Source organism: Parasteatoda tepidariorum, chromosome 7, assembly GCF_982258835.1.
Source record: "Parasteatoda tepidariorum strain Cologne lab strain chromosome 7, Ptep-v5.0, whole genome shotgun sequence".
Lineage (NCBI taxonomy): Eukaryota > Metazoa > Arthropoda > Arachnida > Araneae > Theridiidae > Parasteatoda > Parasteatoda tepidariorum.
In genome coordinates this window covers 34,632,039-34,648,781 of record NC_141761.1, presented here as the reverse complement: position 1 = coordinate 34,648,781, position 16,743 = coordinate 34,632,039, and the positions used below count along the sequence as shown (strand labels likewise).

Genomic DNA, 16,743 nt, shown 5'->3' with positions numbered 1-16,743 from the left:
AATCTCTTTTTTGCCTGGGATTTTGTTTTGCCAGTAACAGGATTCTCAATATCTTAAAAAAAAACGTTAAATATAGTTTTAAGAATCTTTGAAAAAGCTTTTTTTATTTTAAAACTTTCAAAAGGCCCTCAGTTTAATTCTGATGGCTTATAATTTACACTTTTTAATAGTTCTTCTGCACTTTAAAATAGCTTTACCTATTTGTAGTGGTAGTTACATTCCTACTGCAATTAAATTTTAACAATTTTTCAAGTAAAAATTTTAAAAAATGTTAATGTTTAACAATTAGTATATCTGAATACATAAAGTCTTTAGCCTTCCTCAATTCTAACCAAAAAGCTTTTGTATTTCCTTTTTCTGAATCGAGATATGAATCATGACTTAATGTCAAAATTTAGAATTGTTCCTTTTAATATGCGAGAAAACTGTGAGATTTTTGTGCCTTAAACTTTTAAAAACATTGTACCTTGTAAATAGGAAAAACTGGGTTCCTTATAGATACTTTTATAACTTCAAAATGCATGATTTTTTTAATTGCGCATTTAAAAGCTTTAGCAAAGATAATGTCTGAGTGCTTTTAATTGCTTCCAATTGTCTTTAAGTTGCCTTACATTTAGAACTAAAAATAAAGTAAAAGTTTTACCTTTTTATTATTTTATTGCACAACTAAATTTCAATCATGGGATATACATTCTTCTGTATAATTCTTACATTCACGACTTTATAATCATTTCAGCTATTTAAAATGCATTTTTTTATTTATTTCTTTAAATTAAAATATTGTTTGAGAAAAAGAATTAAAAAACAGCGAATTTTGTGCTTAATTTAACTAATTATCTGTTTTTTTAGTTTTTTTATGTAAAAATGAACACAATTTTAAAAATAAAGTATTTAAACTTTTGCAAGTTATCAAGAATTTTTCATTCTCGTACTTCTTCAAAAAAATAAAGTTTTGCCCTAGTTCATAAAGGGAAGAAACTTATCGATTTTTTTAAAGTTAGTTTATGAGCTGTAAAAGTTTACAAATACCCAGATCAGGTAAATTATTAAATTGTTTTTATTCTCTTGAACTTATCGTTTTTATTACAGTTTTAATTTCCATCATCAATTAAGAATTCAAAATAATTTTTTCTCTTTTTGTTGTCTTAACAATAAATACGCATTCTATTTTTATGCAGGAAAAATGAATATTATATCTAGGACTGAATCTTAATGGTTTCAGAGGGTAACCTTAAATATGCTAATTAATTCAGACAATATATTAAGCTCTAAAATCAGACTCTAAAACGTACTTTCTCTGAATAAACATACTTTTTTTTAAGTACGTTTTTGTCTCTTATTTGTAACTTAAAATATCGTTTGGAGAAGAGCGAGAATAAATTACTTCATTAAATAAAGGTACTTCATGGTACGGCGCAAAACGCAAAAAGGGATATTAGCATTAAAGGCACCGCTCTTCAGACTCAGCAAACCATGTTTCCTAGATTGCAGCAGCCCCTATATTTTGAAGATCCGAAATCCGAATCTGTTCAATAAAATGTATGTTTTTTCAGTGAAAATATTCTTTTGTCTCTGATTTCGTAATTTAAAATATCGTCTGCATTAATTAATTAGCCTACTTAAGGTCACCTACTCAAACCATTAAGAATGAGTACGAAAACGTGAAAATCTGATCATTTGCTTAGAGAGTGATTCAGGGTATTCCGTGTTTTCTTTTGCGCACTTTATCAGTAAAAGATTTTTTTTTTGGCGGGCACTTGGAACTATTGTCCATTGGCCTCAGAAAGTGCCAGAACTGCTACCCTCTTATCGTTACCCAGTGGGCACCTGTGGCGAAGCCCCGGTGGTGGAGCAGCGTCACCCACGTCACACAACCACAAACCCGTTTATAGGGCGGGTCACATTCATACAATCTCACACACAAAGGAGAAAGGACATAGAACACAAAGAAAGTGAAAGAAACTTCCATGCCCCGAGCGGGATTCGAACTCGCAGCCACTGGCTCCGCAGTCAGGCACGCTAATCGCTCGGCCACCTGGCCGGCTCAGTAAAAGATATACGCACTCACATAAATTATTATTTGAGAATTCTGTGACATTTTCCTGCTTTGAGTCTTTATCAAATTAATAAATATAGTATAATATACTATGTAGTTTAGTTGTATGTTGTTCAGTTATATTTAGGTGTATTTTTGTCAGTTATGCTGTTAATATTTTAAATTATGAATTATGAGATAATGTTTTACTTTAGCATGTGTTTTGTTTGGGAAGATTTCACATTGTTCACCATGCAAGCATTCACTGAGATAAAAGCATTATCAAAACCACCAGAATTTGGTAAAATTCACAGAGTTTCTGGCTCTATGAAAACACCAAATATCTTGATAATTTTTACTGATGTACTTTGGTATGCTTTTGTAAAAATTAGAAATAACATTTGGTTTTATAATATGTGAAAAAATTTAGTTAATGTGGTATAATTTGCTAAGTTTACCATGATATCCACAACTTGGCATAAAAACCAATTTTTCGGTTAAATTTACTTTTCTGTATTATAACTTTTACTAAATGTGTGGTAATAAAAACTAGAATTTCGAAAACTAGAATTAACAGTGAACCGTTAAAATAAAAACGGAAAGATTAGCATATAAATTGTTTAAATACCCTTTTATTTTGATTTTAATAACCGAAATTTTGATTACTTTTTTCTTATCAGGAATGTGAAATAATTAGACAGTACGGAAATTTTACCAGAATTTACCAGATACGAAAGGGATAGGTATAAATTCGAACTGGTCAAAAATATCAGAGAAATAAAAAATTTTTTAAAGAAATCTATATTTAAATTCGTTTTCTCAGGAACCATTTGACCGATTTCGCTTCAATATTTGTTTTATCATACAAGTTACACTCTTTAAATTGATATACAAAAATTGTATACCTTGAAATTCAAAACTTTTTCGACTACTACTAAATAAAATAATAAATATTTACTAAAAGCGATATTTTGCATAGAAATTATCTTTGGATAGAAGAATTTTATAATTCCGTGCGAAAAACTTTCAATTTGCATAAAAAGTTCTCTAGATGGTGCGAAATCCACAAGAAGTAAAATTAATTCTAAGAGGTTCAAACTCTGGACTGCTCCTATGAACAAAATATTTGGATATTTATTTACATAAAATTAATTTTATGAGGAAATTAATTTCATAAAATTAATAAAATTAATTTCATAAAATTAATAAAATTAATTTCATAAAATTAATAAAATTAATTTCATAAAATTAATAAAATTAATTTCATAAAATTAATAAAATTAATTTCATAAAATTAATAAAATTAATTTCATAAAATTAATTTTATGAGGTCCAAACTCTGGACCGCTCCTATGAACAAAATATTGGTTATTTATTTACATAAAATTAATCTTATGAGGAAATTAATTTCATAAAATTAATTTTATGAGGTCCAAACTCTGGACCGCTCCTATAAACAAAATATTTGGATATCTATTTACATAAAATTAATTTTATGAGGAAATTAATTTCATAAAATTAATAAAATAAATTTCATAAAATTAATTTTATGAGGTCCAAACTCTGGACCGCTCCTATGAACAAAATATTTGGATATTTATTTACAGAAATACAAAATATTTGCAGATATCCCCTACATTTTGGAGGCTAGAAATCTTAATCCATCGGAAAAACGGAGTCAGAGAAAGTACATTTTAGTGGTTGTTTTCGTTTCTTTAAATATCGCTTTCACTAATTAATTAGCACCCCCTCAAACCATTAAGAGTGAGTCCCAGAACGTGAAGATCCAATTATAAAAGTAAAAGTAATTTAAAGTGGTCAAGTTTTTTTCCTTTAATTTTTGCTATTTTGCGGACTGCATATCTCTCATATTTAAATTGTTAGTTCTAAAAGCTACAAAAATGGTATTTTCAGTGCACCGGATATTTTTGCGACGACGAAAATAACATAGCGTAAGAAAATGAATCCTTAAAATTCCTTTTCAACATACAAATGTAGTCCTGAGAAATCTAAGATACACGTTAAAGTAAAGAATGAATTGCGAGTTCCCTTCATATTTTGAAACTCGTTTTTTTTATATTTAGCTAAGATATAAAAATATAATAATATGACAAAATTTCTCATTTTTTTATTATAGTAGCGTCTGCACTAGTTAATTAGCATATTTGAGGCCACTACTCGAACCACCTCCTTAAGATTGAGTCCTAGAACGTGAAGATCTGATCATTGGATCAAAATTATTTTAAGGAGGTCTATTTTTTCCTTCGCGCACTCTAAATATATTAATTATTTTACTGCTAATGAAAGTGCAAAGTTATAACGAGATTTGAAAATAGAATTGGAAAAGAAGAAATAATTCCATAGGAAATAATAACGGAAACGATTTCTTATGCTCAAAAAATATATTGACTTATTTTCTAAAAAGAAAACTGAAGTTTATTAAGTAAAGTTGATGAATAACTCCGTAATGAAAATATTATATCAGTATAAGTATAGCACTATAAGTTAATGAATAACTCAATATATGGACAGTCGACGATATTGGAAAAAAAAATTTCTATAAAATTGAGTTGAGCAGCTTTCACTAGTAAGATCAAATCTTAATTACACCTTATTTTAAAATTTGAACGTCATTCAGCTGAAATAAACGGTTAAATAAAACTAAAGTTAAGTTGAACGAAAAAAAGTTTAATTAGTATTATTAGTATTTTAAATCTATCAATATTAAGTATAGTTTAATTATATATAGTTTAATTAGTATTTTAAATCTATCAATGTAAATACGATCATTATTGTAGTTTATTTAAGTCCTCCGAAGTAAAATAACACCGAAATGCAAGTAAAAAAATTTCTTAGGGTATAATGATTTCATATTTTTGGAACTATATTTTGAAAAAGAGTACCAAAATTCATTTAAAGCTAGAATAAAATCATGCAATCCATTCAGCGAGAGCAGCGAGCTAAATTATGAAACGATTTAAAAGATACTGCGAAAGCAGTTCCAGGGGTAGGCGAGCGCAGTCTCCCCTAGTATGTGTATAATCTGCATAAAATAAATAAAACTAAAATCTTCAGTAAAATGAATAAATGAATACAGACACAACAAAAACTATTCTTTGAAGTCGTCGGCTTATGATTTTCTAAGTATGGTTTTAACAATGAAATTAAAATAACAAAGAAATCAAGAGGAGAAATAAAATATTTCTTAAAACAAATTTCACAAATTTTATTTAATAAATAAAATGTCCTTTATAAAATAATGAATCAAATTAAAAATATGTAAAATATTCAAAAAGAAGCATTGCATAGGTTAATAAAACCGCTTAAAAATTAATTTCTCGTTTTAAGTAAATAGATATTATAAATAACGATTTCACAAATATTCTAATAAAATAATATATTTTAATTTTATAAATTTTAATAATTTTATAGGTTATAACTTTTGAAATGTAAACTTAGGTTCGTGAAAAATATGATGGAATTCTGAAAAAAACAGATTAGAACGAAAAACTGTCTCATTCAATACTTTTTCTTTAAATCAATTTTTATTTAAAATTTTCTACTCTTCATTGATTTTAAATATTTGCTATAGAATTCTCTTAAGCAATACTTTTTTTTTATAATTGAAACTTTTTAACCCACTGGCGGTTTAGAGAATGGGAAAAACTGAGAAAATGTGTCTCCTCTATACACTATTTCCCTATCTAATAACATGGAAAACACGGTTTTGATAAAACCTCTTAAAAATTAATTCCTCATTTTAAGTAAGTAGGTATTATAAATAACGATTTTATAAACATTACTGTTATAATAAAATACAATTTAATTTCATAAATTCTTAATTTTTTTTTAATTATATCTTTTGAAATTAAAACCTAGGTTGGTGAAAAATATGATGAAATTCAAAACAACTGATTAGGAAATAAAACTGACACATCCAATAAGTTTTAATTATTGATTTTTTAAATTTTCTAATTGTATTGATTTTAAATATTTACAATAGAATTTTAGTAATTTTGTTATAATTAAAGCTATCTGAAATTTCTATAATTTCAACTCAAGTTCAGTAGGTTAATAAAACCGGTTGAAAAGTAATTCCTAATTTTAATTTAATAGGTATTATAAGAAATAATTTTTATAATATATTATAATATAATATAATATAAAAATAATAGAATAGAATAGAATAGAATAGAATAGAATAGAATAGAATAGAATAGAATAGAATAGAATAGAATGGAATATAAAATAAAATTATATATTTAATTTTAAAAATTTTTATAATTTTATAAATTATGACTTTTGAAATGAAAACTTAGGTCGGTGAAAAATATGTTCAGAATCTAAACAACTGTTTAAAAAAGAGGAAACTGAATCATATAATACCTTTTTTTTTAAATTTTATAATTTGCATTTATTTTAAACATTTGTTATAATTTTTCTTCATCAATACTATTTTTTTACAATTAAAACTTTGGAAATCTATATAATTTTTATATTAGTTTTTTTAAAGCACAGATTAGCACTGAAATACTTCATGATAAACTAGTCCAGAGTTTAGAAAAATGTTTTATATATCTGCAATTTTCTGTATACAACGATATAAAATACTTTTAAACGTAAATAAAAAACTTTTTATATATAAGCATTTATTTATATAGTGAAAACAGATTGGTTAAAAATTATTAATGATTGAAGAATTACCTTGCTCTCTTAAGTGGCAAACACTTGAAATTTCGCTTTAATTTCTTTAAATGAGTGTTCTCTTTCTTTATACTTGCGAGTAAATAATTTACCCTCACCCTAGTGCATGCACTGATTTTTATCCCCTCCACATTTCTATAGCAACAGGTCTTATGCGCGAGCATTTTCGGAAGATAAGCTCGCGCATCAACATTTGATTGGGGGAGAGAAAAACAATTGATAAAGAAAAAATTTTATAATTTTTCATAATTTAATTCCCTCCTCACAAAGTTGAGATATTTTCTTAAACTGTGAATTTTATTGTCTTTTTCGCATTAAAAATAAGGGCAATATTCTTGATAGCATTTGCTTGAAGTTACAATCCAATTGCTTTTATTTCATTCTCCACACGACCCTTTCAATTCTTTTCCAAAAACTTAAGTTTTTTGCTTTGTTCTTAAAGGTATATTTTTTCATCATTAGACAATCAAATTAATTATTTTATTCGTAGTAGACCAGTTCGTAACAATCAACATCACGCCATACCACAAAAAATAATTAATAAAAATTCAGTATTGTCGATTTTTTTAAATAAATAAATAAAAACTCTCTTGAAAGCACAAAAATATATTTCGAAGAGTCCTAGAAATATATTTTGGAGAATATCTAGATAACAGGATTAAGGATACACAAAATGTATTAAGAAATACTTCTTAGTCAGAATTATTAATCACATAACCATAACTTAAATAAGTACATTTAAGATAATATTCAGAACTGATTTTAATTTATAAACTAAAAGGCTCCATCCCCTACTAGCTCCACTCGCCAACTCCCGTAATTGCTTTTCATCATTATTGTTTTTTCCTCTTAATCATCAAAATTTCCCACAAAATCGCAAAATATTTTTTTTCAAAAATATATTATTATCGTTCTCTTATGGAAGAATTCTTTGTTAACATATCAATCTTATCAAAATGGATGATCACCTGAATTTGAGAAACAATCATATCATATTGAAACAAAAAAGTTTGCTTTTAAGTTCGAAACAAAAAAGTTCGCCCAAAATTGATCAAACATTTTATATTTCCTTACAATTTTAGCAGTTAACATTTCTCGAACAAATTGTGTTTGTTTTGATTTTTTTTTATTCTGTCGTACGTATGAATGTTGTAAGCATTTCGTATGTATTTTTCCACATACCTTCAAATTTAAAGTTTTTAAGCCTAATATATTTTATGCAGCCAGTTGAAATTTAACCTGTAGAGAAAAAAGGAATAAAAATGCTATCTAAGAGTTCTTTAAATTATAATAACGTTCGAAAAAAACTTGGAATTTCGAAAAAGAAGCTAAGTAAATACGGCCCTTTTAGCATACCAACTTTCAACTCTGAAGTGACATTTCTGCCTGCTAAAAATTGGCCCCGTGATGCTTTTTCCTACAAATTTAATAGTTATTAATTCTCTAACAAATTATAGAACGTTAAACTTTTTTATTTCATTATACTTCATGCATATTTTTCTACACACCCTTTCTATGCACCTTCTATACATCAAGTGTTTATGGATTAAAACAAAATGTAACGTTAAGTTGAACACCTGCAATAGAGGTGGTGTTGGCTGTTTTTTCACTTTTTTTAATGTGAACAGAAATAAAAATTATTTCTTAAATACGTAGAAAATAGTATTTTAAAAATAATGCCTCTTTAAAACCTTTCTAATACGCCAGATACAGGGATGTTATTATCCTGCCTTCTTTCTTATTTAATAGCAATTAAACCAACGGTTCACTGAAAGTATTTTTATAGCATCTAGTTGCAAAAATTATGTTATAAGTAATATACAACACTACTTATTTAATATCTAGTTTTGAAATTTCATTGAGTGAAAACAGTTTATAGTACGAAGATGCGAGTTCGATGCACGAGGAAGTCAGTATTGACTTAATATTCTGCTTCAAACTGTTCTTCGAGCTGAGTGTTCGAAAATAATGGTGCTTTTCATAGGAGAGGAAATATGCAATTTGCAGCAATTTGAGCTGCAAATTATAATTTTTGGATAATCAAAGAGTTTATACCCGTGAATTATGATAGCTTACAATTTCCATTAATTATTAAAGATTTTTCTTTTGTTTTGTTTTGTCAAAAATTAACTAATACAGTTAATTAACTGCCGGCCAGGTGGCCGAGCGGTTAGTGCGCCTAACTGCGAAGCCATAGGCTGCGGGTTCGAATCCCACTCTGGGCATGGATGTTTCTCTCTCTCTCTTTGTGCTGTCCTCTGTTGTGTGTGTGTATGATGTGTGAATGTGGCCCACCCTATAAACGGGTTTGTGGCAGTGTGGCGTGGGCAATGTTGTTCGCCTCCGTGACTTTGGTTCACAGGTGCCCACTGGGTAACGCGAAATGAGCAACAATTCTGGCATAGTATAGGCAAAGATTCAAATTCAGTGCCTGCCACTGAAAAAAAAACAGTTAATTAACTAATAAAACTAATACTATTATTAAGACTATTAAGAATGAATTCCCTTTTATTTATGTAAGGACAGTTCATGAATATAAAATCAGTCCTTTCATATATGATTATTTTTCTTCAATTTTTGAATAGTAAGATAAGACTAACTATTTTTCTTGCAATTTTTGCAGCATATAATTTTTGTAACTTTTGAATTTTATAAAATTTTCTACGATATAAATAATGAAAATACTTTGAACAACGAATATCCGTGTTACTTTTTATAACTCTCCCATATTCTACCTACACATTTCAGAGCAAAATATGTACAGGGTGCATAGTATTAAACTCCCTCAATAAATATTTCCTAACCATTGTCAAAAACAAACAAACAAAACTTGTTTGTTGTTGAACGAATGAAACGAACAAGTCTCAAACTAATATTTTAGGGAAGAAAAACATACCTTATTGATATATTATATTTTTATTTAATAACCACTTATGAACAGCCAATCCAATTCAGAGTTTACGACATTCAATGTTTAACTCCGTAGCCTGGCAATTTTCAACACAACTTAGAAGACAAGGGAACTAATTGATCAAACATGTCTTCATAAAGGACTTCTTGATTGAACTAACCGGTATCTGTTTCACATGGGGAGGAAAATTTCACACGGTTTACACAGCAAAAAGATTAATCCATCCCATAATCCGTGTAACACTGAGGATGTTTTTTGTTAGCACTGTGGTAGGTGCAAGCTATTAGTAGAATTCATATAGACCAGCCACTGCTAGGATTCAAACCAGGATCTCCTCATTCGTAGGCTTACGCTCTATCCCCTGAGCCACCATAACTCCATTATGGATATACACCGAAGAGCCATTGCATTAGGACCACCCTTCATCTATAACAATGGGCTCGCCCAGGTTTTCATAATTTCTCACCCAGGAACAATGTTTTCATGGGGGACATTAGGACCCATAATCCTCATAGAACAATCCCTGGCGTGTGTAAGCTACTTGAACATAGTTGCAGACCAGGTTCACCCATTCATGGCAACAGTTTTTCCTGCGGGGGATGGTGTTTGCCAACAGGATAATGCAGCATGTCATAAGGGTCGAATCGTCATGGATAGGTTCGAGGAACATTCCAGTGACTTTCAAGTCATGTCTTCGCCCCCAAATTCACCTGACCTTAATCCAATAGAGCATTTGTGGTCCTACTTGGAAAACCAAATTCGTGCTGCCACGCTACCCCCTCGCAATGTGAGGGAATTACAGGACAAGTTTGTGAGCGCTTGGTACCAGATACCTCAGACTACCTATCAGCACCTTGTGGAGTGCTAGAACTGCTAGCATCGCACCACGGCGGATGCTAGCAGTTTTGAGGGCTAAAGGTGGTCCTACATTTTATTAGCAGGGTGGTCATAATGTAATGGCTCATCGGTGTATATCGAATTACAAGGGAGAAAGACTTCATGAAAAGATTGAAACTAGCTTGTTTATCAAAAGAAAAATATAGATGCTTTTAAGAATTGCTGCTCAATTTTTTCCTTCGAAGATCAAATGGGTTTGATCTAATCAATCCAGCCTTAACTGATTCATTAGATTCCTATTGTTACTTGTTTTTGCAGGAGTGCATGAATGTGTGTACTTTTATTTATTTATTTTATTTTGACAAGGAATCTTAAAATATCAATACTAAACGTGATCGTGACGGTAATACGGAACAACCTGTATGAACTTAAAAAAAAGAGTCAGTACTTGAATTGTATTGTAAACCTCTACTTACTTGGTATAAAACTAAATTAATACTTAAATTCTATTATAAACCTCTATTTATTAGGCATGAAACTAAACTACTACTTAAACTCTATTGTAAGACTGTATTTAGTGAATTTCATTGTTATTAGGTAAAAATTGTTTGTACCGACTATTCTTAACTTATTTTAGGTTTTATATCATTGTGAGTTAAAATTATTTATAAGCTTTTTTTAAACATAAGCATTTTTATACAACGTTTTAAATCATACTTCGTTCAATAAATTTTTTAATTATAAAACTGTTTTAGCAAATATAAATATTAATGCAGTTTCTTTCCTTCCACTACATTTCTACTTCATCTACAGAATAAAAATATCTTAGTGTGGAGAAAACACTCCAACAATAAGATGCTAAGAACAGAAACAGGTTAGTGATCATTCAAAAATTTAAGACTTTATAAAATTTTGGGAAGCATAACAATCAATTATTTTTGCAGACACAAATTTCCGCAGCATCATTATTTTTATCTCATGGTGTATGAAAATTAATTGGAATTTTAAAGCATGTTTCAAAGCAGTTTTTAATAATTAAAAAAAAATAATATGAAAATTAATTCTATCGAAGAAAATATTCTCTATTTTCTAAGAATAACCATGCTGTTTGTCTTTTGCTCGAAATAATTTACCGAATTTTAAAAGTTTATGACAAACCCTCTTTTTAATTGGAGGAATCAGATGCTTGATATTAAAAACATTGTTTTGCGACAATCGCGTAATTGAGGTCCTTACACAAAAGATTTTTTTTTTTTTTTACAAATTAATGATACTTTTTAAAATCATGACGTGTAACAGTTAAGGTATTAAAGATACCATTAAAAATATTTTATACAGTAAATTATTTTAATCGCTAGGTTAAATTTAGAAATTTTGTATATGCTATTCGATTCTTAATTACGTAAAGGACTGAATTTCAGTATTAGTGAGTATTTTAAATTTTAATTAATTACATTGATTTTTAACTTAATTAATCCTTTTTGGAATTCTTTAAAATACCTAGTTTATTTATTTAAAAGAATTTTAGGAATTTATAGTGAAAAATCTTAAAAAACAATGCCATTGAAAATTTTTTAAGAATACAACAATTAACTTTATTTTTATTATAATTGGATTTGTAAAGTACGCCTTATGCACCGAGAAAAAAATTCTGGTACATTTACCATACAGTATGGTAAGGACATTTCTGGTAAACAAACCCTAGTTCTGGTATTAAAAAACCAAAACATACGTTATTTATATAATTTATTTGGTACTTTCTTTTCGTTCATATGATAACAGTTTACCGGAAATTACAGTTTTTATTACCGCATATTCAGTAAAAAAAGAGCAAGACTGAAACGTTAATATTACCGAATGAATGATTTTTATGCCATGCTCTAAGGTATCATTATAAAATTTCCAAATTTTGACAGATTTACCACACTTTCATCACGTATTATAAAACTATACTTTTTAGTTATTTTTAACCGAAATCTTTATCAAAGCCGATTTGGAGGAAACTATAGAGCTTTTCGGTGTTTCCATAGAGCCAGAAAAACGGTAAATTTCACTATATTCTGGTAGTTTTGACCATAATGCTTTTTCTTTGCGTTGCTTCGGTGTCAAATTTAATGTTGATGTCCGAACACCTGATATTAATGATGGATATTAAGAAATATACCCTCCTATTGGTTTCAAAAGGTATGAAGAGGGAAATAAAAGTGTGTTTCGAGCGTTCAAGAATAGGCCCCCATTTTCAAGACTCGCCAGGCGTGAACGGCTTGTGACGTTAATTATTGACTCTCAAAGCATGTCTATTTTTATTATCAAGTATTATTTTTCTTAAAATCAATGAAGTTCTTATCTTTTCGATTCAGTTTCTTTATCTCATTCATTTAATAACTCAGGATGTTAAATTACTAAACGCGATATTAAAATAAGCTTTAAGTGAGATAAAGATATAAGTTCTTAGATTGAAAAAATATTAATTAGTCACTACTTTTTAAAAAATTCACTGCAGTACAATTTTCATGATCTGCTAGCTTTAATAACATTTCTTAAGGACACGTAAAAATTCCGTATACGATTAAAAATTTCAAAAGTCGAATGGGCTAATGGAATGTCCCCTAGCACCAGAAAAAAAAATTAAAATAGCTACAAGGACAGCTATTTCAAACAAGTTATCATTTCCGTCTCACTCGAAGCTGTTTGAAAATGTATTTTTTATTTATTCCTTCCTAAGTTTATTTTAGATATATTTTGGGGTACACTTTAGGCGTACTTTGTTCGCGTTTTTTACACACTTATTTGCTTAAAATTATTAAATAATTTGCTTAAAGTAAATCATTCAAGCTATATGATTTAATGTATTTATAGTATAACAGTAAAAGGGACTTCCATTGCATATCCTTAACCTTGATACCGTTGTCATTAAATTAATGGAGTAAGCTTGAATAAATAATAATAACTAAATTTTCTTTCGTTTTATCTTTCAAAGAATAATATGTTTCGTCCGAATGTATCTCAATTCTGGAAAAAACAAAATTATTGAGTTGGTTCCTTGGAAAAATATCCCATAAGTCAAGTACCTTGAATGATCCAAAGAAAAATGCTTCTCTCGCCGTATAAAACAGAGCAGTTAATGGTATAAAAACGCAATGTATAACAACGTATTTTAGTGGAATTTATAAAATCACTTATTCTTCGAAAAATATTCCACGAGTTTAGGATCTCTCAAGTATAAAAATAACTAGGGATTTAAAAAAGATGACTTACATATTAAAGAAATTTTTACTTGCAGTCATAGGAAAAAAATACATTAGAAAAGAGTGAAACAAACATCAAAAATACGAATACTGAATATTAATTTCTCTGCTTCTGAATCTTCTCATATAGAATTTCCTAGATCTCCAAATCTTAAGACTCAAACATTTTCTTTTTCTACGAATACCTAAATGGATTTTGTTGAAATCTTAAAAAAGAAACTTGTTAAAAAACATATTAACTCAAAACATGCATGCATGTCTTCAACAAAAAATTGTAGACAATTTTTCAAAGACAATTTAAACTTTCTTAATCATACATTTTCTTAATGTTTTGTTTGTAGGTTAAATTTTTAATTTGTGTTCTCATGATATTCTTTTGTACTCAACAAACTTTTGATACTATAATACACTGAAGAGCCAAAAAAACTGGTATACCTGCCTAATATAATGTAGGGTACCCGCGAGTACGCAGAAGAGCAGCAACACGACGTGGCATGGATTCGATCAATGTGTGAAGTAGTGCTGGAGATAATTGACACCATGAATCCTGCAGGGCTGTCCATAAACCAGTGGGAGTAAGAGGGGGTGGAGATATCTTCTGAACATCACGTTGGAAGGCATCGCAAATATGTTCAATAAAAATCCCCAGACATGAACTTTATATGAACAACTCATCAACTATACCAGTGTTTCTCAAAGTGGGCGATAACGCCCCCTTGGGGGCGTTTAAAACCTAGAGGGGGGCGTTAAGGGGCCCAGAAAAAATGGGGGGCGTTGATGCGGGTTAGGGGGGCGATGTATAATTTGTAATTTCATTTACTTTATATAGTATTTTAAATTTCACTAAAATTAAAACACACCTACTACACAATAACGAATAATTAGTTTATATTTCTACCCTGTATGATGTTATAAAAACTTAAAATACTTAGCATAGATTTCGTAGGATAGCCCGCACACCGTACGCAATCAAGTTGTAACAAGTTTCTGCGGATAGATAAAGGGACATGATTGATGATAGTTAAAAAATTAGAGCAATTTTACCTTAATTACATTGCACCAGAAATTATTTTAAACATTAGGAAAAAAACTAACATGCAGAGTTTTGAAATATTATACATACGTAAACTAACATAAATTGAAGTTTTCTTTACTTTCTTTCTTGTTTTTAACATAAGGGCATTTTACAGCATTTTATAAGAAATTACTGATGTAAGAATCATCATTTTATATAAAATGGAAATGCGTATATAATTAATGTTCAAAAAATTGTGTTAGAAATTTCTTTTTATAATTATCCCATTACCGTCCAGTGTCAAATATTATAGTAAGCCTAAACAGTTCACTTATTGTAAACATCGTTTACTATTTCTATATATTATAAATATTAAATATGACAAATAATAAAAACGCTGGCTTAGGCGGCGGTTTTCATTTGAACCAGTTCTAAATTATAAACTAAGATTCTATGAGAAATTACCCATATTTATCTATAATACGAAATGATATTAATTTATTTTCCGTAGTTAAATAAGTTATTATTGTTAGTAGTATTATTTATTAGTCGAAATATAAAATTTTAATTATCTTATGATGAGAATCTTATATTATTATGATGATATATTATATCTTATTATGATGAGAATCTTATCTTATATCTTATTTTGTGATGAAATAGGAATTCCGTTTAAGAATATTATATCAGCTGCTACAGATGGTGCTCCAGCTATGACGGGGTGTCAAAAAGGCTTCATATCGTACTTAAAAAAGAAAATTCCTGATGTGCTTGCTATACATTGCGTTATACATCGACAGCATTTAGTTGCTAGAAATTTAAGTGAACGACTATTTCAATCATTGTAACATGTCATCAGAGCAGTCAGTAAAATCCGAAATAACTCTTTAAATGACAGATTATTTAATCAGCTTTGTGTTGATAATGATGAAGATTTCAACAGATTGATCTTTCACACAGAAGTGCGTTGGCTATCAAAAGGAAATTGTCTGACTCGTTTTTACAATCTGTTTGACTCTGTCATAGAGTTCTTGGAAAACAAAGACACAGAATTGTGTGAAAACCTCATCACATCAAAGAATGATATCGCATACCTGTCAGACCTTTATACACTGCTTAATGATATGAATCTCCAACTTCAAGGCGATGACTTGAACTTAATAAAAACAAAAAATGTCGTCGCTGCTATCGTAGCCAAGCTGCTCTTACACAAAAAGAATATTGGCAGACGTGAGTTCCATAATTTTCCCAATTTATCAGTATCTTGCAAGAACGACGAATTGCTCGTCTACTGCCAACATTTGAGGAATCTTCACAGTGATTTCATTGAAAGATTCCAGGACATTTTGAAATTGGAAATACCAGACTGGGTGTTAGATCCTTTTTCAAATGTCAACATAGCAATATCACCCCAGTTGGAAGAAGAACTTATAGAACTCACCACGAACGAGGAAATTAAAATCAAATACAAAAATGGCTACCAACAAAAGTCAATTCCGCAGTTGTACCCTGGATTGTGGTCTATCGTTGAACGATTTTTGATAACATTCCCATCGTCATATTTGTGTGAACGTGGATTTAGCGCTGTGACAACGCTGCAAACCAAACGCGGCGACTTACGACTGTTTTTGGGAAAAATCGAACCTGATATCAACAAACTTATATCATCAAATTCATCCATCTCATTAGATTAGTATAAAAACGAAAACTGATTACATATTTATATTGTTTCTTTTAATTTGATTAAAATATATTATTAATATTATAAAGTTGGGTTTTATTTGCTCTCACTGGTAAAAATTTATAGTTTAGAATGTAAGTTTAAACATCAGAACCGACTAATATGTATAACTAAATTAATTAAAGTAATGAAATTGTGGTTTTTAAGTTTTAAGGGTGCATAAAAAATGGGGGGCGCTGAAAAATAATTGATTTTTAAAGGGGGCGGTAAAAGAAATAAGTTTGATAATCACTGAACTATACCATGGTGTCA

At 29.1% G+C, this 16,743-nt stretch overlaps 1 protein-coding gene across 1 annotated transcript; it reads left to right on the top strand.

Annotated features, from left to right (window-relative positions):
• The first annotated feature begins 15,874 nt into the window (after positions 1-15,874).
• Positions 15,875-16,444, top strand: LOC147806998 (general transcription factor II-I repeat domain-containing protein 2A-like). The gene has a single exon (XM_087168736.1). It carries the CDS (start codon positions 15,875-15,877, stop codon positions 16,442-16,444), a length of 570 nt encoding a protein of 189 aa, XP_087024862.1.
• The last annotated feature ends 299 nt before the right edge of the window (positions 16,445-16,743 follow it).

Bases quoted from the DNA above. Each gene is read 5' to 3' on its own strand.
- LOC147806998 (XM_087168736.1), top strand. From the start codon at position 15,875: ATGAATCTCCAACTTCAAGGCGATGACTTGAACTTAATAAAAACAAAA.